Source organism: Gekko japonicus, unplaced genomic scaffold (assembly GCF_001447785.1).
Source record: "Gekko japonicus isolate JY-2015 unplaced genomic scaffold, Gekko_japonicus_V1.1 scaffold605, whole genome shotgun sequence".
NCBI classification, from domain to species: Eukaryota; Metazoa; Chordata; class Lepidosauria; order Squamata; family Gekkonidae; genus Gekko; species Gekko japonicus.
The window spans coordinates 896,883-918,472 of record NW_015164682.1 but is presented as its reverse complement, the minus strand read 5'-3'; the positions used below and the strand labels follow the sequence as shown (position 1 = coordinate 918,472).

Genomic DNA, 21,590 nt, shown 5'->3' with positions numbered 1-21,590 from the left:
CACACCTGTCAGCTATTTCTACTAGACAGTCTTTTAATAATATAATGCTACAATCTAAGAAATCAAGTTTCCTTTTCTCTGAACAGCTAGGTTTGAGTGCAGTAGCACCTTAAGAGACCTAGAAGATTCTGGGGCTATGAGCTTCCAAGAGCGAAAGCTCCCTTTGCCAGATACCTTTGACTCGTAAAGGCTTATATGCCCAATGTCTTGTTGGTCTCGAAGGTGTTACTGGACTCTTAACCTCGCTGTTCTTCTGCACAGCAACATGGCCACCCCTGAAACTTTCTCTAAACAGTCAGGGTTCAAGAACATGGGTTACTTTCCAGTCCAATATTTTTCTCTGCTCTTAGCTATTTTAAGTCATATTTTTTTACTCATAGCATTTTGAAAAAATGTGGAATCACAGGGGTGGTTTTTGTTTCAGTTGCATGAGCAACATGTCTTGGGGAAGTTGCATTTCACAATAATGTAGGACACTAACATTGCAATCCTAAGCAATTCCGCAATCGCATGGCACTCTCAGACTGTTTCTATACCTGGATTGGGAATATTTTCACAGCTACATGTTCGTTTAGCAACTGAGCTTTCCAAACACAGCCAAATCTTCCCCTAGCTTTGACTTCAAGTAACTGCAGAGGCTTAAGACCCATCAGTGGCGATGGTGGTGGTGGTCCAGGGTCCTAAAAGCAAACAGAGAAATGAATTAAGTGCCACATTCCTCCACATTAAAATGATTACTTGAGATGAAAAAAAAATGAAAGACAAACTTCTAACCATGCAGTTTATTAATAATATATGACAAACGGGATTTTAATACTAAAAAAATCAGAATACTTATTCCATTGCATTGGTCATCCTTATTTAGCAGAAGTGAAAGAAACCAACAACCCATTATTTGTGTGCAACAATACAGCCTACTGGTGCAATATACAGAAAATTATACAAGCTTCCATAAAAATCATGGGGTTTAGCTCTGTTTACCATATAGCTTTAATTTCCACTAATAAACACCCAAATTTCTAGCAATTTGCACTCCAAAAATTAACTAATCAAGCCAAACCAAATCTCACTACCTGATCACAACAAGTAAGCCATTTTCTGGCATTTTGTCAGCTTTCCACAGTTTCACCAAGGGCAGCAAGGGAATGATCAATTTAGAAAATCCCTTGACAGAGACAGGTGTCTTCAATCTAGTTGTTAGCAGATGTCCCCACCGAAAATGATTTTATTTATTTATTTAGGTTTTTAGGCCACCCTTCCTAGCAAGCAAGGGTCAGGGCAGCTTACAACAGGAGAGAATATACAATTGATAATTAAAAGATAAAACCAGAATATATAAAACATACAGCTCCAAAAAAAATCAGGAAAAATTGGTTGATTCAAGATGGTGGAAAAAATTCCATATTTCACAGGCATCCCTATGAATGGAGGGTGTGAGAGTGCCACACTACATGCTGTACTGTCACTGTCCTCAACCTAATGCCTGGTGGAACATCTCCACCTTATATGCCCTGCAGAAAGGTAACAAATCCTGCAGGGCACGGATGTTCTCCGGCAGAGAGTTCCACCAGGTGGAGGCCCTGGTTCAGGAAAGCCAGATCTCTCTTAGGCTGGGGACCACCAGGAGGTTCTTACTTCCCAAGTGTATTGCTCTTCTTGGGACATACTGAGAGAGGCAGTCCTGAAGGTACGTAGGTCCCTGTCCGCTAAGGGCATTAAAGGTCAAAAACAGCACCTTGAACCTGATTTGGTGCTCCACCAGAAGCCAGTGCAGCTCACGCAGCACAGCTGGACATGTGCCATCTGGGGAGTCCCTGTAAGGACCCGTGCGGCCACGTTCTGGACCAGAACATGATCATCTCCATGGGCTTTTCTATGAGCAGCAAGTCTTTCTTGACTTTGTACAAGTTCTGGATCCATCTCAAGTTCTGCTCTGGTGTGGAACCTGCTTGCATGTCATGTCCAAGCATTTTGCTTATATTCCCAAAGACAAGTATTGCAGAGTGGGAGAAGACAGAAACAGAGGCCACATATACACCCTTTCCAATGACGGGCAGCATACATTAACACTTGGATTAACACTTGGAATTCACTGCCACAGGAAGTGGTGGCAGCTACAAGCATATGGAGCAGAGGTCCATCAGTGGCTATTAGCCACAAGATATAGATAGAGACTTTGGGGCAAGTGATGCTCTGTCAACTTGGTGCTTGGGGGGGGGGGATCAACAGTGGGAGGGCTTCTAATGTCCTGGCCCCACTGGTGGTTCTCCTGATAGCACCTGGTATTTCTGGCCACTGGGTGACACAGAGTGTTGGACTGGATGGGCCTTTGGCCTGATCCAACATTGGCATCTCTTACGTTCTTATACATGCAAGGGGAGAGAGGTCAATGTTTTGCCTTGAAAGAAACAAACAGATGCTTGGACTTTTTCTGCACACATCCCTCTGTGGGTGTGCTGCCAAATATATGGAAGCAAGCATTTTCATTGTACTCTGAAAGGTGAGCAGACAGGCAGGCTCCTGCAAAGTAGACAGGAGGTGATAAAGGCTAGAGGCAAATGTTCTCCCCAAGAAAGGGCAGTGCCAAAGCAGGCAAGATGCAAGAAATCCGTGATGGGAAAATAGTAAGCATCACATTTCTAAGCGCTCTCAATAATCAATAGAATCTAAAAGCAGCCAGCCTGTTCCCAACAACAAACCATTAACTCATATTTCTCATCTCTGTCTGGCTCTAAAAAGGTAAAGGTTTTCCTTGCTCAAAAGCTAGTCTCTAGCAGGTTAAAAAGGAATGCAGGCAACCATGTTCTGTGTAAAGAAAGCGGCCATGGGGTCCTACTTTAAAATAAAACTGAAGCATGCCAGTGAGTGAAGGTAATGTTATCCCCTCCCATACTTTAGGCTGGTGCTTGAAGAATTTTTCTCTCACCCAGCTCCAATTCTGACTAGTAAGCTTGACTGGGGAAAAATGCTGAAATAGAAGTGAGCATTGCAAGGTAAAATGGTGTGTGTGTGTGTGTGTGTGTGTGTGTGTGTGTGTGTGTGTGTGTGAAGGTTACACAATTCTTCTATCACTCATTTATTCTGGTACATTTTCTTTACATTACTAATAGTTATTGACTGAAGAACTTGTGTTTAGAAAACATCCAATTTTCAAAAAAAATTAAGCCCAGTGATGGGCTTTAAAATATCTTTCAAAGCCAAATTGCAGCTACACTTTAGAAGTGTTAACAGTTTAAGAATCTTCTTGTGAAACAAACAGCCCATTACCTAAATAGTACTACCAAATAGTACTACCAAAGTCAGTGTAATAATTAACAAACAAATACGGACACTGACAGAAAAATTTTAAACTGCCTGATAATATACTAAAAGAATAACTGACAGATCTGTGAGATCAACCAGAATACAGGCATAGTCTTTCAACCTATTATTTTCATGATGCCTTCACCTGTAACTGGAATCAAGCCTAAAATGAAGTCAAGGCACATAAAAGAATTTTGTTCATATTTATTCTGCTTCTTTCATCTCTCACACACTGTCAGACTGTAAGTTCCTTGCAGCAGAAGCCTGGCTTTTTAAACATACATACATTTTAAAATTTTCACTTTGTTTAATCTCAAACAAAAAATAATCATTACTTGAAATATTAAGCAATCAAGAATCTAAACAAGTATTTTCTAACAAAATGTAGAAGGGAGAAAAGAAAAATATAATACTCAAATTTCAATAACACTCTTCCTTAAGCTTATCCATTATTATACAAGTAATCTACAAAATTTCAAACCAATTCACCATTCAACCGCCCAATTAGAAGACTAATCAAAGTCCAGCTATAGCTCCTGATTCCAATAATCCTAAAAAAGTTTCCACCCACAAGCAAAACTGGGTTTAGACAATCTCCCATCTCTGAGTACACTTAATTCAGTAAATTTATATAATTTCACCACCTGCCATATCTTTCTTCATCATCATTTTAACATTTACATATTTTATACTCCTCCAAGTTCTGGCAATATTCATTTGGCAACTGTAAGAAAATCTGAAACCACTGCTTCGTACTTAGGGATATACATTTTAGCAATAAATTTGGTAACAAAACTTTAGGATCTTCTGGAATTTTATCATATGGTTAACAGATTTTCTTTACATTACTCCATAGAATACCTAATAATCTAATTATTTATGTAAGCAATTATTTTAATTGAAAAATTGCCAGTACACTGACCATGCATTTAATTGGCCTTCAATCAATATTTCCCTTTTCTTTACAACAAAGTACAACAGATGTTAAGACTAAGCCAAATCTGATGTAGAGAAATTAAATTACTATTTCTGCAGCTATACAGGACTAGCCACCAGTGTAAAAGGTTACAAGAGTGCAGTGTGTCAAAAAACTAAGGACTGTATTTCTGAACTCCAGACACATTTTAAAATACTGCTTACATTCACTTGTAAATAGATTCAGCAAACTGAATATTGCACAGTTTCGGAGTTTCTTTAAAGATTGATTTGATGGTTTTATGCAGAGGTCATTTTGGGGGGATTGCGGGGGATCGCAGTTCCCCTGGGTGAGGTACGGGGGGCGGGGCACATGAAGCCCCGCCCCCCACTTTCGGCCACCCCGCTTCCGGCCCTCATTCAGCCAGGAGGAGGCGGGAGAAGAGGGAGGATAAGTTGCTTCCTCCCTGCTTCTCCCCACTCCTGCCTGCCTGGGGCCAGGGAGGGCTTTTGCGGGGCTTCCTTGCACTGCCGCCGGCCTTGCAGGTCCACCGGCTGGAGTGGCATATGCTAATGAGTTCCCCTAGCTCTTTTTCTACGAAACGACCCCTGGTTTTATGGTATTTCTGTGTTTGGCTTTAGTATAATGTTTATTTTGGTTTGTTATACAATCAACACAGACTTAATAGCAGAGTTAGCATTTTTCACCATACAAAGCTCTTCACAATACGATTTCAATTTCTTCCAGAATTGTAGTACTGATTTGATCTGATACTTCATAATGCAGAAAGTAAAGCAGACAGCATTTAGGATTTTTAACCACTGTTAAAACCAAGGGGAAAGAAACGGATAATGACTACACCGTGATTATTAAACTTTTGATATTAATACTTTTATGACCTTTTTGGGTGTTTTTCTCAAATTGAAGACAACTGGAAATCTACAAGAGAAAAAAGTCTAAAAGGGGAGAAAATCTCAACACTAACTGGATTGTACTTGGCATGAAATTAGTTTTTTCTCCTCAAGTCACAGGAGAACCACAACTGTTGCCCCAAGAGCATAGCCAGGCATAAATAACTGACAAAGAACTGAAGGACAGCGTGCAGCAGTTTAGAAAAGAAACCGAGCAACACTTTTCAATTTTGGTCCATATATGCTTATTAATAAAATGCTACAAAGTTACAGCTGAAATGTCACTCATCATCTATAACCTGCAAATCCATAACTATGAATAAACAATGCAGCTTACCTCTATCATTATATGAAAGGCGTGCTTGTAAAGAAACACACAGAGGCAGAGGGAGTTATTTTATATAGTACACTTAAGGTATAACAATAGCATAGGAAAAGTTATAAAAAGAGTGCCAAAAACACAGACAGAATTCATTATCTTTTTCATAATGTACAACAAACCAGCAACAAGGAAGAAGTTAACAATTATGTAGGCAGGTAATATTTCATAGTTCCTTAACATTACACCAGAGGGCAGCACTGCATCATCTAGAATAATTTTAAATACCTGTGAAGAAAATTTTTAGAAAAACAACTCTAGTGGTAGAGTCTTTCTCTGGCAAAAGGAGCAGCAAAACACGTCTCTTACACTGGAACAAGGCACCTTACATGTGAGAAAGGATCTGCCACTAGCAGAAGGGATTCATAGGATCCAACTGTGCAGCAGGAGCATTCTCAGAAGGGAATTGATTTTCACATGCCTAGTTTGTAGGAAGTAGGCCGAGGACATGATTGGTCAGCAAGCTGCAGAGCTGCTGTGTGCACTATGGATGGTGACGTTTGGTATTCCTTTAATATGGATAATATAGTGAGTTGCTGCTGAGCATAAAGTATTGACTTGCTTGCATAAGCGGAGACAATAATGAAAGCTGGAGCAGGATTTCAGCTATACGTCTCAATCATTTCAAAGTATTAAACTATTAATACATACTTCCACTAGCACTTTTTCTACCACTAACTTTTTAAAAAATGGATAGTTAGTGCACTGGTGTAGGACAAGAATTCTTATTCCTCATTACATTCCAGACCCCTCAGCCTTGTGCACAAGAAATGAGAAGACCCATGTTAACGCTGTACTTTCATAAATGTCTGCATGGAGGTCAAAAGAAACAGAAAACAGCTGCATTAATGGTTCACATCTAGGCAATATATTCCCGCAAACAATTTTACATAATTTTTTCAATAATACACTACAAAAAATCAACATGTCAAACCATTTAAAAATACCACCATTTCAGAGCATCTCTCTAGTTAACACAGATATAATATACAAGATGTCCTGTTGTAACAGCCAACTGCCTTAAACACAACATCTGGTATTACCCAACACTTGAAATGAAATAACCTAAACTAAAATAACAAAACTTTTATATAGATGATGTAGTCCGCACTTTGTGACCCTACTCATTTTCATACAGTTTCCCCCTGTAGTTGGGCCCATGCAGATAACTGATATACCAGTCTGCCATTCATATCTGCGCTAAATGTTTCTGCCATCCTTCTTCCACTGCAGCTCACTGATCTTCTCAAAATGCTGCTCCTGAGACATGGCACCATTTGGAGAAGATCAGTGTTATGGCAGAAGAAGATATGATACACTGGACAGTACAGATTAAAAGTCAGTACACATACAGTAAGTTGTGAAACGTCTGCCGCTTTGATGGGTAGAAAGGGTGAGGCTTGTTGAGTGGTGACATACAAGTTTTCTCTCTCTCCCCACTCCCCACTGTGGGCTGACTCTCCCTGCCCAAAGCATGCAGAATGGAATAGGTCTGCAACAAAAAAGGGAGGCATCCACCTCCCTGCCAAGGAACGATTTCCTAACCCACCTCTCTCTTTCCATGGCAGCAGTAGCACCACAGTAAAAATGTGAGGCGATGAACCTTGAGAAACGATCCTATGCTGTCCATCTACTTTGCATTATCCAACAACTGGGAGCCCCTAAGACGTTATAAGGAAGGGCCTAAGGGTTGATTACTGCTAATGTTCCCACTAAATTACCATTTAAAAAATCATAGCCATGCTAAACTTGATTTGCAGACTAGCAAACCGATCAATCTTGTTTAAATGAACAAGATTTTTACAACGGTAGACTCAAAATGTAGCCTACTGAGGATGACTTCGCTCATTCAAGTTAAGCAATAATCATACAGTAGCTAAGAGGGCACCATTAATTTTCAACTTTGAACTGAGGTCATTAAATTCTAAGCTAATTCATGCAAAATAGCTGTTGCATGTGACTATGCAAAACAGCTGCTGCATGTGACTAGTTTGTTTTCAAACCTTAGAAAGTTACAAAATTATCTCCTTAGAAAGTTACAAAAGCTGGTTCATAAGAAAATACCTCACATAATCTTCATATCTATCTAATAGTCATGGGACAGCCTCCCATCCACATGCAGATCACACAGTCTCTACAACAGGACAACAAAGGCTAGGACAGAGGTTTCTAAAAGCTTGGGGGAACCAACTGCTCTGCAGAAAAAGATCAGAAGTGTTAAAAAACTACCGGTAGTTGGGGGATAGCTCCCCCCCCCCAATGAGAACAGTGATGTTACATATTGTCATGAACCTGGGCCTACAGTGGTGCAGCCTACAGGCTATAGGGAGGCCTAGTGGCTCCAAGGAAACCTGTATTGGAGTAGCTATCAGGGCCTACATTTCCCAGGTTCCCTCTGGACCCTGTGATTGGTTAACAGGGGAGCAGAGAGTGGTGCCTAGGAAGAAAAGATACAAGGCCTTGCCCAAAGTGGGAGGGTGTCTCTATCAGGGAGCAGGGCTGGTAAGACTGCTGCAGAAAGAGGGATCCTTCATCCAAAAGGGATGAGTCAGTCTGAGACTAGGTACTTAGAGAAAGCTAGGACAGTATAGTCAGACGCGTTAGGATTTATTATTTTACTGATTTATCTACCTTTACTGTGCTCATTTTTCCTACATGTTTTGAACTACGGTTGTTATTAAATCTCTTTAATAAAACTAGTTTGTTACTCTGCCTGGGTCCTCACGCCTCATTTGGTCAAGTATAAAGCGGAAACCTACTGGAAAAGTACTGTATAAAGGGGGTAGGGTGGGTGTTCTGGGCCCTCCCAAGGAGACCCATGCCAGAGAGGTGGCAGCCTTTACAGAACCTTTCTATCCACTGCCCGCAAGACCTATACAAAACCATGCAGTTTGGACAGCCCTTGTCAAGTTCCCATAGCAACTCAAAATGACACCAGAATTGCCAGCAGCGGCCACTACACTGATGACAACAACAAGAGGGATGTGTAGGTGAAGGAAGCAGTGCTGGAAACAAGAACAGTGGAAAGGAGGGAAGAAATGGAGCTGTAGCCCAAGCTGGGGAGAACAAGGACAAATGCAGCTGCAGCAGGAGAGGGCAAAGCCTTCACTCAAGGCAAGGAGCAGAGCTAGGGGAAGCGATTTCTCCTCCTCCGCCGCCAGTCTTCACTGATCCCCCCTGTGCTTTCTAATTGGAAAGATATGTAGCATGGAATGTGGCAAAAAGTAAAGCTTGCTTTGTTGGATTTAGCTATATTTTCTAAACTGGTAAAAACAGCATCTGCTAAGGACACCTACAGTAACCCGGAGAAACTGTGGGACAGAAGAAGGAATGTCTGAACACTGCATAAAGAGAGGGCCTACTCACATACATCTTGCTGAAAGATGGATATACAGAAAGTGCACAAAAGGCTCCCGCATAGGCTATTCTGATGTTGAAGCGCATCCAAATAAGCAATTTTCCAGTTATATTTTGAAAATGAACAGTCTGGACAGGTTACTGTAACACCTGAATAACTATACATTTGAATTAGCTCAGTATGACAGACAGCTATTGTTATGGTCAGTGGCCAATGTAGTTAAACAAATAACTTACAATATTTCTAATTGGCCCTTCCTAGCAATATCCTCCTGGCCTGCTACCTATATGTAATGGTTGGTGACTTCACTTTCAATGTATCTGAAGACATGTGCCTGCACATGAAAGCTTATACCCAGAATAAAATTTTCTTGGTCTGAAAGGTGCCACTTTGTTTTACTATATTTCCATTATAGAATGAATTAAGATCCCATAAAAATCAATAAAACAAAAAAGGAAAAACACATAACATTTTCAAATAGTAAAACCCTATATGTAAAATTAACATAGTTTAATAGAATACAACAACATAACTAGTTCCCCAATGAAGCACAGCCAGATTTTGCTATTGAGCGGAATTTAACAACCTTCTCTGTAATCTGATGGTATTTATTGCTAGGAGGAGAATAAGACAAGATTTTTCAGTTCTTCCTAGAAATTTTTGTTGAATAGGAAAAAGCAACTCATCATGAAGATCTTTATAAAGAGGACAATATAGAAGAATGTGCCCTTTATCATTTCCACTTCTTGACTACTGCAGGGGCAATTCCGTTCATAATATGGGATTTTTTGATATCTCCGGTTTAACAATTCAGAAGGGGAGAACATTAAATCACGCCTGAGAAAAAGCTAATCTTGTTTTCTGGGGGGGGGAGAGGGGGGGGACTATTTACATGTGTACTTGCTCAAGGACGTATATACAGAAAGTGCACAAAAGGCTCCCGCAGAAGAAGAAGAAGAAGAGATTGGATTTATACCCCGCCCTTCATTACCCGAAGGTGTCTCAGAGCGGCTTACAAACTCCATTCCCTTCCCCTCCCCACAACAGACACCCTGTGAGGTAGGTGGGGCTGAGAGAGCTCTTGACAGAAACTGCTCTTTTTCAAGAACAGCTCTTATCAGAACTACGGCTTGCCCAAGGTCATCCAGATGACACAACTCTGATGTTGAAGCACATTCAAATAAGCAATTTCCCGGTTATATTTTGAATGGTTACTTGCAAAAGAATTTTATTATAGTATTCCTCATTACTATGTATGGGTGTAAAAGTCAGAAAATGAAGAAAGCCGATGGGAAGAAAAGTTGATTCCTTTGAAATGTGGTATTGAAGGAGTTTTACGAATACCGTGAACTGCCAAAAAAATAAGTGGGTCCTAAGACCAAATCAAGCCTGAACTCTCACCAGAAGCTAAAATGATCAAACCGTGGCTATTGAACTTCAGTCACATTATGAGAAGACGAGCCACTAGAAAAGACAATAATGCTAGGAAAAGTTGAAGACAGCAAGAAAAGACGAAGAGCCAAACTTGAAATGGATTGACTCAGTAAAGGAAGCCACGAGGGCCCTCAGTTTGCAAGGCCTGAGCAAGGCTGTTAATGACAGGATGTTTTGAAGGTTATTAATTCATATGGTCATCATAAATCGGAAGCAACTTAAAACACACAAACTTATTGAAAAAGAATACTCTCAAGCCCTGAGCAGATGTTGTACACGCGTTTCTCATTACCTACAGCATTTGAAAAGTAAATTTATAGGTTCAAGTGTACACAGCTACCCAGCAAACCACCAATAGTGGATTCAAATGTTCTTGTATTTTTATGACATAATGTTCTCATCAAGTCAAAAATCTGATTTGCCCTTCATGTGTGTGTGTGTGGGGGGGAGTGAACTGTGTCTATGATGGCTCCCAAGTGTGGAGCAAGATCCTGCAGACACTAATCAGAAAGCCATGGCCCTACAGTGGGGTCCTACAAGGATTGGTATTGGGTTGGTACTAATTCATGCTTTCATAAATGATATCAAACTAGGGATGAGTAGTGTTAGTGGCCAGATCTGCAGATGACACAAAATTATTCAGGATGGTGAAAACCAAGGCCAACTATGAAGAGCTCCCAGAAGATCAATGTTTATAAGTGCAAAGTAATGCACACTGGGACGAAAAATTCCAACTTCAAGTTTAGGCTAATGGGGTCTGAACTTGCTGAGACTGAGAGGGGTCATAGTGGATAGCTCAATGAAAGTGTCAACCCAGTATGCTGCAGCAATGGAAAAGGCAAACAGCCAGTATTATAATGCCCGTGTATAGAGGCAACATCCAGGTTCTCCTTAAAGCTGTTTGTGGACTGAAAGCTTATATCAGTCTTCCCTGGCTAGATGGTTTCCTTCTGGGTTCCTGAGAATTCTTGGCATTGGGCCTGTCTTCTGGAGCCTTGCCAGCCATTCCCAGGCACCTTGGGGTAGGGTTGCCAGGTCCCCTCGCCATTGCAGCAGGGGGATTTGGGGGACATTCCAGGGCAACATCACATGCGACATCCCTGATGCAATTATGTCACCCAGAAGTAGCGATGTCGCATGCAATGCTCTGGTCTTTGAGCAAAACTCTATGGTTTTTCTCCTTCAAAACCATAGAACTTGCCCAAACACCAGAGTGTCACTGTGTGACATCCCTGTTTGGGGGCGGTGTTTCCCCCACCGACCAGCTGGCTGGCCGTGGATCGAGGTCCCCAAAAGTAGGGGATCCCCTGCTGGGACCTGGGGGCTGGCAACCCTATCCTGGGGGTTCTCGAGAGACCTCGGCTCCATCCATGTTTGACCTCCCAGTAGTGGGGATGGCCTCCTCTGCCGTGACTGATGCAGCTTTCAGCACCCCCACTCCCATCTTCAACTCTGCCACTGCCTCCTCCAAGACCTTCTCGTTTTTGAAGCCCCCAACCGGCAGGCCTGATTCTGCTCTCCCATTGGTGGTGGCTGATCACTTCTGGCTTGGTCATCTTCATTTCTGACAGAGCTGTGAAAGATCCCCAGCTGCTGACTGGGTCCTGTGGGACCAGCCAGCTCATCATACACAGGTTTGAAGAAAATGTTTTTGTTCTTCTAATGGTGTCAATTAAAGATCAAAGGGATTCTACAGAACTGATAGTTAAAAGTACAAATAATAGCAAAGCTATGTTACTGTAACTCTAATACATTTTTCTTGAAACAATTATACAAACCACTCTTTTATGGAGGTTCGATGCCAGTGAGAACATCTTTAAAGTAGACACAAATTAGTTGCAACAAAGGGTAATGGGAGAGGAACATGTTCATGCGTAGAAAACTTCACTGTGAAAACTCCAGAATAATTATGTTTACTACATTGTTATTTGCAATCCTTTCTTGTTTTTTGAGTATGGAAGAACAGTAATTCTTCTGAACTAATTCTCTCACTTTTCATTTGGCAAGTGAATTTTCTTCTTCAAGTTTTAATACAGAGAAACTAGCAAGTGAGTGTGTAAAGTGGCATCAAGTTGCAGCTGACATGGCAACCCCCCTAGGGTTTTCAAGGCAAGAGACCAACAGAAGTAGGTTGCTGTTGCCTTCCTCTGCACAATGACCCTAGAATTCCTTGGTGATCTCCCATCCAACTACTAACCAAGGCCATTCCTTCTTACCGTCCGTCACAGGCTCGCCTGGGCCATCCAGGACAGGGCGAAACTAGCATACTACACTTTAAATGCAAACTGACGCACAGGAGGACAAATACATAATGATCTCCAGAACTGTATGTGTGAACGGAGCAACCTCTATGAACAGTTGAAAAGGTTCAGCAAGAAGTGGTAAGTAAATTCTCACTTCTTGCAAGAAACAAAATACAAACAAACTACTGTAATGGGTGGGTGGCAGATGTAAAAGCTCCAGAAAATTTGAAGTCACCTGGGAAAAACATTTTCCCCCTTTTCTATAAAAAATGGAAATTTGGGGGTGACTGAAACTTTATAACACTGAAACCAGTAAACTTGTTGTTAATGTATTTTAATAATGTAATCTTTTTAATTTAAGACACCAGAGCATATTAACAGTTGCCAAAACTGTTCACATTTTAATAACAAACATGTTCTTGAAAATCCATTGTACAAATCCATTGTACACCCAGGAATTATCATCATAACCAATTCTGAACCGGGCCTTAAAATGGACTATAAGATCTATACAACAGGGGCATGAACATACAAGGGAGATTTTCTACAAGCCCCACATTTGCAGAAACACATGAAATGTAAAAAAAAAATTATTATACAGTGAGTTTTTTAAAAAAGAAATTCAAACCCTAGAATAATCTCTGTTTCTTCAAGAAAAATATGCCAGACTTGAACATGTGTATTCAACTGATTCAAACAATCTCGTCCGACCCCAGGATTGTGTTTTCAGGGTTTTCACATGCAGGAGACACTTTCCTGACACAGGCACCGATGAGCATAACAATATCCCAAACTACATTGTGAGATCTCAGCGGCCAATTTGGGGGTTTCTCAGAGACACCAGTAATGCTAAGGTTTCTGTGTCAGCAAAAGGGGAGTGTGGGAGACAGACAAACGGGAAAAAAAGTAAAAGACAGGAGGACAGGGAAGTAAAGCAGGAGAGAAGAGGTGCAAAAGAGGGAAAGCTAAAGATAGGGGAGGAGAACAAAAAAGATGGAGAATGCGAAAGAGACAGAGCCATCAGGGGCTCCCAACAGGATGCCTTTTAAGATGAACATTGTTTTAAAACTGTTCCTTGCATACACACAGCTTACCTACAGTCACAGTGAAGATACTTTGCCAAAACAACTTTTTTTAAAAAAAATTGTGCAACCAATCATCAGGAAACCTCACTTAAGTTTCTGCAAGTTAAATGAGTGTAGCAACTCTCCATACCAGACCTTACTTAGGGGTATTGTAAGAGACCTTAAAAAAATCTCAAAGAAGAACTGAAAGCATTGTATTCCCCTAATTAACTTCAGAGGATAATAAATCATCATGATTAATGGAAAAGAACATTGAGATCAATCATTTGCCTTATAGAATTAATCACTGACTTACGACAAATATAATTGAGACATAACCACTTACCTGGGTTGGTACAAGTACTGGAGGATATGCTAATTTATGATGTCGGTACATCCAAAATGAAAAAAGTACAATCACTGCTATTCCCATTATAGGCACCAGAGAATATAGCAAGGTACTGAATAGCGGTGGCTTAGATGTGACAGGATTGGAAGTAGCTGCAAGGGGGAAAGTCATAATTAATATTCTGATTGGTCTGGTCTGAAAGTAAGCAAACTACTATGATTCAATCCTTAGAATACGTATTAAAAAGCAGAGATCAAAACTTAAAATCAGTTCAAATTTTAAAAGATTATTACATTTTAAATCAGGTTTTAAGTGGCTTTAATTCATTGTCTTTTAAACATTTTTTAATTTTTGACTGACAAATGTATGCGGCTTGAAAGCTTTTATTTCATCAGTAGAAATTAGCCCAGTTAGAAGCACTTTGTCTGTGTGGTAGCTCCAGGAGCTATCAATAACAGAAGTGCTACTTTGAGTTCCCTTACCATTTGCTTAAAATAGTTCCAAAATTTAAGAATAGTCAATAGGACTTAGATCTAAAGCAACTTCTCAGTAGGGAAGTCTCAAGTATGCTCAAGGAATCAGTGATGCAGAATGACAAGAATACCCACTATACACCTTTGTTTTACCATGTGATCCTAAGAATGCTTTCCTGGGAGTAAGTCCCTTGAATAGGTGTGAGTAGGATTCTGAGTATACCTACTTAGGTTTGCTCTATCAATTTCAGAGGGAAAGGATAAAGTTACACATTGAACCACTGTAATTATCATAGTGTTATAAAGGAACTCTATTTGCATGTAGCTTGGGATTTAGTCACGGGGCTCTGCTCACAATTCCTTCCTTCTTTCTCCCCCTTATACAACTAGAGGATGATGTGCTCAAACTAGGAACTCGCAAAAATTGTTTGTTTCATGCCTAAAAACAAGGAGTATAAACAAGGCAATTTAGAATCCTTCCTGTTGGTCACAAACAATTTTCCTGTGCTCTAATATAAACTCTGATCAATACATAACTGCATTTGTCGTCTACTGGCTTCCCTGGGCTCTCAAGGCTGAAGGGACAAAACCTTGCCAAGCATGCATTATCTACAAGCATGCAGCTTTCTGTGGTCAACAATTCTTGTGAGATTCTAAATCTAGCAAGCCTTTCTGAAATAAAATTGGCCAACTGACTTTTCATATAAAGAGATTTGTAAAGATCTTTTTAGAGAAGCTATCTCACTCTTAAGGCTAAGACGAATAAGTATAACTGAATAGAATATTAGAACAACATAATTGTTCCTTCTGCTTGAAGATAAGGAAGGCATCTTTGACAGATGGGATCTCTCTCTTGAACCCTTGAGGCAAGAATGCATACTTATTTCTGTCTCCACCACTAGACGGTTCCCTTTTCCATAAATTCAGAGACTGCCTGCCAATCTCCACAATGTGTGCTTATTGCTTTTCCAAACCTAATCTTTAATAACTCAAACCTCAAGTTGCATGGCAGATAAAAAAGTGTATCTTTAAAGAGAAAACAATATACAGAGAAGAACAGTTAACAGAAATGAACAAATTGGAAAAACTTTTGATTATTTGTGCTCACAGTCCCTGATCAAGGAGGTTATAGATCTTCTCTCTCTTAGTTAAGGATGGAAAGGATGCTGTCTTTATCTTCAAGCAGACAGAACCTTGACAGTAAGTCCCAGTGTTCCATTTTTACTTGAAGACAGAGGGCATCCTAGACAGATGGAATGTTAAAAAGCTGTTCAACAATCTAAGCAGGGGAATGACTTCTAAACAGATAGTTGCAGGATTCTGTGCCTGAATTTAATGTCAGCAGGGGCAAGCAAGTCCAGTTTGTTACATCTGGAAAACCTATATACAAAGACCCAAATTACCACCTTGCAAATATCAACTAATGCCATGTTTATGTAAAATATGCACTCTGTATAGCAGTAATCCCTTCAAGGGGTTCAAGCCTTTTGACATATGCCAGCCAAATGCACTCTCTCAACCACTGAATTAATGACACTTTAAAGACCTTCTTGCCCTTCATGATGGTTTGATGAGTGATGGAAAATGAATCAGGTTCCCTAATAGAGACGTCCCTGATTTAAATTTGCAGAGCCTTGTGATGATCCAATGTATACCAGTCTTTTATTTTGCGTGCTTGGACAAAAGGAGAAACAATAAACCCTTTGTGACTTATGGAAGATCAAATTCACTTTCAACAAAAAGACAGGGTCAATACCTTGCTGTCTTTGAGAACTACAGAAACACCCACTCTGAAACCCTTCCAGAACTAGGACCCTAAAGGTAAGCAATAGTTTCATGCAACAGCTCAAACGTAGACTTTGTTAATGCTTGCATGACACATACAGTTTCTAAGCCGTGAATGACTAGAGGTCAAAGCTGTGTCCCTTTCACAAAAATGTTCTGTCTCTGAAATATGAATTCCTTCAAAAAGTATAAGCTTTCCATGTGCTGTCATATATGCTGGTATTAGATGTACAAGAAAAGCATAATTTGAGTTCCTTCTTCAGATAATCATTTCTTCAGGACCATTTACTTTTCATTTACCATGTAACTAAGTGTAGCCACCCCAAATCAGGATCGCATACTGTCCTTGGATTTGTTGGGTGTTATTGTCAATTATCACACAGATTAAACTGAGAGTTTTATCAGGCTTGAAAGTTATGGTCTCCTTGGCCAGTGAAGAGTAATGCACACCAGATCTGATTTCGCCCATTTGAGTTTACCATACTGGAAGTTGCTAACTGAAGGAAAAGGTGAAACGGACCTAATAGCAAGGTGTCATCAGTGCATCTGCACGTTCTTCTTCTAAACAGTTACCGTGTGTGAAGAACCTGCTCAGTCTGGCATTATATGAAGATAAACATGTCCACCCAATAGGTGCCCAAACCTGTTTCCTATTTCCAGGAATGTCTCTTGGCTCAGAGACTATTGCCTAGACTAAGCTGGTGAATATTGATGAAACTTCTGATGTATTCTGCCTTTAGAAGAATAAAGCGTTTCTCTGCCCAGAAAATTCTCTCTGCAGTGCTCTCAGTCTGATACCTCCTTGATGACATTGTGTTTGAACATTACACTGTCTGTCCTGATGCACATGTTCAGATGGTAAATTCTGGAGGAAAAGTAGATAAGAGTCAAACAGATAGCACTGGAATGTGGAACATAAGATATTGTGAGAAGTTTCAGTCTTGTTCTGAAGTCCCTGGCATGTCCCGCTGAATTGTGGGCTCCCAAACCTGATTATGATCTGAGTGCTTTGAAAGTTTTCCTCTGGAACATGATTCACCACCTTCAACCGCTTCATGCTCTGCCATAGGTGAGCATTCAACTTTGACCCTGATGTGATGTTTTAATAAGAGTTACCTCTGGAAAGGAAGTAGACTCCAGCAGGATTCTTAAATGTGTTCTCACGCAAGGTAAAAGCATTTGTAGCTGCAATCACTGACAACTGCAGATATGAAGGGAACAAGAAAATGAAATAAATCTTGATGAGAAAGTCACTGACAACTGCAGATATGAAGGGAACAAAATGAAATAAATCTTGATGAGAAAGCTACATTTGTGTTGTCTGTCTGATCACATGGACTGCCTTTGCTCTTGAAAGGTGATCTGACTAGAAGATTGTCGAGATAAAGATGTCTATGAATTCCGTAGTTTGTAAGGTAGCTATTACACAGCCAGCATTAACTTCATAACTACTCAGGGGACTGAAGCTTGGCCAAATTGCATTGCCTTCAATTGAAAGTATGGGTTTTGCATGTGAAGCTGGGTAAATCTTCTGTGTAATGGAAGGCTCAAGACATGGAGATAGGTCACTGTTAAGTCTACAGATGTCATAAATTCCTGTGGTGGCTGAATCTCCACTACTATTCCCCAAGATCTTTATTTTGAACTTTCTGTACTTCTGAATGACAAATCTGATGTCCAAGAATGATGCTCTATTTCCCATTTTTTTCTGAAAGGACCGAATATAGTCTTGAGAATTTTTCCTGCAATGTCCAGAATATAATCTATAGCATCTACAGTCCATTTTGTTTTGTGCAATCAATGTGATACAGAAGAGGGCAGGACCCTGTCTCAAGGCATGTTGTTAAACTTTACTGCATAATCTATGGCTACTTTGTCTCACCGTAACTGACTGATGAGTTTATTCACGCCTGCTTGAATTGCTGCAGTTGCTCCCGCACCCAGCAGCTGTTTTTGTTTGCCTTCCTGGGCTGACCTGGGGAACTGTCTGGAGTGCCTGTTTGGTCTAAAGGTCATCTTAGATCTAGGACATGATGCTTCTGTAGTCTTCATGGTATCTAGATACCTTTGAGAATGAGTATACTGAGACCTATATTTCTTTGGATGAATGTCTGAAGATAGCTCTCTTCTTAGCTGTGGTCTCATATAGTGACAGTTCTTCCCAAAGAGTATTCTTCCTAGGAACAGGTAAGATGTTGGGCTGCACCCAGGCTGCATATACAGTCCAGTTCTTTAATTACGAGTTGCATCTCACTTCCAATGCTGAAACCATGGTTCATTTAGAATGAACCAGACTGGCATCAGCTACAAAGCAGAAACTTCCAATGCTGAAACCATGGTTCATTTAGAAGAAAAATTCATCATATCCAGACTGGCATCTGCTACAAAGCAGAAACGTACCTTTCAGCTTGCTTCTTACTGTGGATCAGCTGTCAATCATCTTTCTCATTCATACAAGGAAACTCCGAATCAAAGATGCAGTGGCTGAGGCTCAGATGACAGAGTGACACTTTCAGTTCTACATAGAGAGAACTCACTTTTCCAGTGCATGAAATCCTTTTATGAATGTTTGCCATCCTTCAAGACAACTACTGATGAAATGAAACCTGGTACAGTAGAATCAACTACAGGGATCTGAATTCAATCAATAACCCTGCTAGGACAGGCATATTCGCCATGCATGGCCAGAATGAAATCTTTGGGCCAAAAGAGATCCCATTCTCATTTATGTTTTCTTCTAAGAATGCCAGAAAAGCAAACACCTGTTCTCAATTCTTAGTTCAGAATTCTTAGGGGGAAATGTTCCTGTTTCCTCCTTGGGAAACTTCCTTATGAGCATCTTCCACAGGGCCAGACAGCTCAAGAACTTTCAGAATCCTGATTGTTAAGATTCTCCTTGAGAAAACAGGCACCTGCCTGGTTGTTCCTGCACAGGCAAGCCTTCATTGGATATTTCCCCTTCCTCTGTATTAGAATTCAGACTGTATCAGTAGGATGATAATTGATCCACTTCCTCAAATATATTAAAGGATCTGTGGAAGGGTCCTCTTTTGATTCAGAGGTGCTTTTGTTGCCAAGTGCTGGAAAGGAAAAAGGCCTTGATATCTGTTGTCCTGTACCTGTGAGGGAAATTATTTCTTCGGAGGGAGGAGAGTTAATCAACAGAAATTTGTCTGTGGTATGTTTTGTTCTTTACAATTTGCTCTGCCTAGACTTTATTCTTCATTTCCCTGGCTTCAGACTGTTTTAGCCACTCCTGCAACAAAAGACACTGAAATAGGAGTCACCTGCTCCTGCCTCTCCACTGTTTCCAGATCTATTTGAAATTCCTGAATATATCTGGGATTTTCTCGGGATTCCCACCCCCACCCCCCCGAGAAAACCCAGATACACTTGGGAAGACAAAATATACCCCAAAAATACCAATGAAGTAATTTTCGGGTATATTTTTGGATTGGGTAGATCCAAACGTATAACCCTAGTATGGACCTCTAAATTCCATGCTCTTGCTTGTGAGGAAGGAATGTACTGAAACAGGAGGGCAGTCTCTAGTGGTGGAGATGAAAACTGCAACCTAATTTCTGCCTCAAGTGTCAGTGAGAGCTGTCGCATCTTTCCAACATGCCCTTTTTCTTCCTGTGAGAAGATCCTCTTTTCTACTAAGACAAAAACCTCAATTTGGTTAATGAGCTTTTAGAAAAACTAAACAACTTACGTTGTGTAACCTCCATCTCTGGAAAGTAGAAAAAACGTTCATTGCACATGTTGCCTTCACAGCAGCAGAAAAATACTTCAGGACTGTCTTTCTTTTCTATACAGTTAGTCCTGAAAGGGATTAAAATCAATTATTCATCTTAAATGTAGAATGGTATAAAGTTGCTTTAGCAGTATACTAGAACTAATGCTCACGAAAAAAGATAAGCATTTTTAATTAAAATCTAAAACATACTACCAAAAGTAGGATGACAATTTTCATTAATATTTTCAGTAAAAAATTAAAATGTTGGAAGGCAGGTAGTTTCTTCTGAAAAGTAGTTGGGGGAGGGAATCATCTCATCTACAGAGGCAGAGAGGGATCACGATGAGATGAGGTCACAGGGCTTAAGAGAACCAACACACTAAGTTGTGATATAAGAATCAATCCTCATCAAGCCCCACTAAAGCTGGTCAGAACTTCACTCTGTATTTTACCCCTTTTTTACTTTCAAAATAATAATAAATTGTGCTCAAAACAAGGCATGCAGAAGTAATAGCAATCCACTCACCTGTCATAACAGTTAATATCATCCAGCCAGCAGCCCTGTTTCACAATTTCAATGGATCCAGAAATGTTCTTCCATGTTGCAAAGCAGTGTCGTCTTTTATCTTTATCGCCATAGCAAGGTTCAATGCCACTACGATTTGTTTTGTCCTTTTCCCAACTACCATTGTAGAAAATGCACTCCTGCGTCTCTGATCTGCCTAGAATGGCACCTGCATGAAATTAAAATAATTTAAAATTAAATCACTGAATAAAATTGCAAAACACTTTTAGTGCTCAGAACATGGCTGCAGTACATTTCTCACAAAAACTGCCTTCTTTGCTTTTCACTACTGATGTAGGAATGCATTTCAAGCAGATATTGCAAAGTAGCAGAATAATCTTGTTTTTAAGTTTAGCAACATGACCCTAATCACTTGGCAAATACTGAGGGCAGCTAAATAACTTTGTTGCTAAAATGCTTTCAAAGCACAATATTTATGTAAACCATCTTAAAAAACATACGCATGGTTTAAAAGCCGACTATGAATTAGGACCAATTTAGAGACATCGCGCTACCACTGTTCTTGTGCAAAATGTGATATTGTTTTTGTATTTCTGGGTTCACCTGTAAGCATCTTGCTGTCAGATAAAAGATTTTAATGTTTATACTCCAGATAAAATGTTTATACTCCAGAACATGAGACACTGCTCAAGAAGTGGGCAGCTGTATACACCTGACTTGTCAATACTACAGTGTGTTGTCTCTCCTGGTCTCCCTCTCACACACACTTTATAAACCTACTAGGAATAAGGCTCATTGTGGAAATAAATACAACGAACTCTCAGCAGGGTATGATGATGAAGAGTCCCCCATTTTCTCCAGGGGAACTGATCTCTGCCATCCGGGGAGCAATTTCCTCAGAAAGAAATGGCTGGTTTGGAGGATGGCGTCTATGGCAGTGTACCTGTCTGAGGTCCCACCTTGCCTCAAACCCTACCCTCTCCAAGCTCCACCCCTCAAATGTTCAGGAATTTCTCAACCTGGAAGTGGCAACCCTATCTCCTTCCCAGTCAATAATCAACCTACCTTTATCTGCCCCTCTGACTTCAGGTCCCCCCCCCCCCCCAGCCC

General features: G+C 40.4%; 1 protein-coding gene across 1 annotated transcript in view; it reads right to left on the bottom strand.

Annotated features, from left to right (window-relative positions):
• The window catches only part of ACVR2A (activin A receptor type IIA), an 83,793-nt gene that overhangs the window by 8,902 nt on the left and 53,301 nt on the right, over positions 1-21,590 (bottom strand). Inside the window, exons 2-5 of the mRNA XM_015409321.1 lie at positions 20,481-20,688; positions 19,931-20,040; positions 13,955-14,109; positions 537-680 (exon numbers count right to left, since the gene is read on the bottom strand). Coding sequence (XP_015264807.1) covers positions 537-680; positions 13,955-14,109; positions 19,931-20,040; positions 20,481-20,688 — 617 coding nt within the window. The remainder of the gene's footprint in view (positions 1-536; positions 681-13,954; positions 14,110-19,930; positions 20,041-20,480; positions 20,689-21,590) is intronic.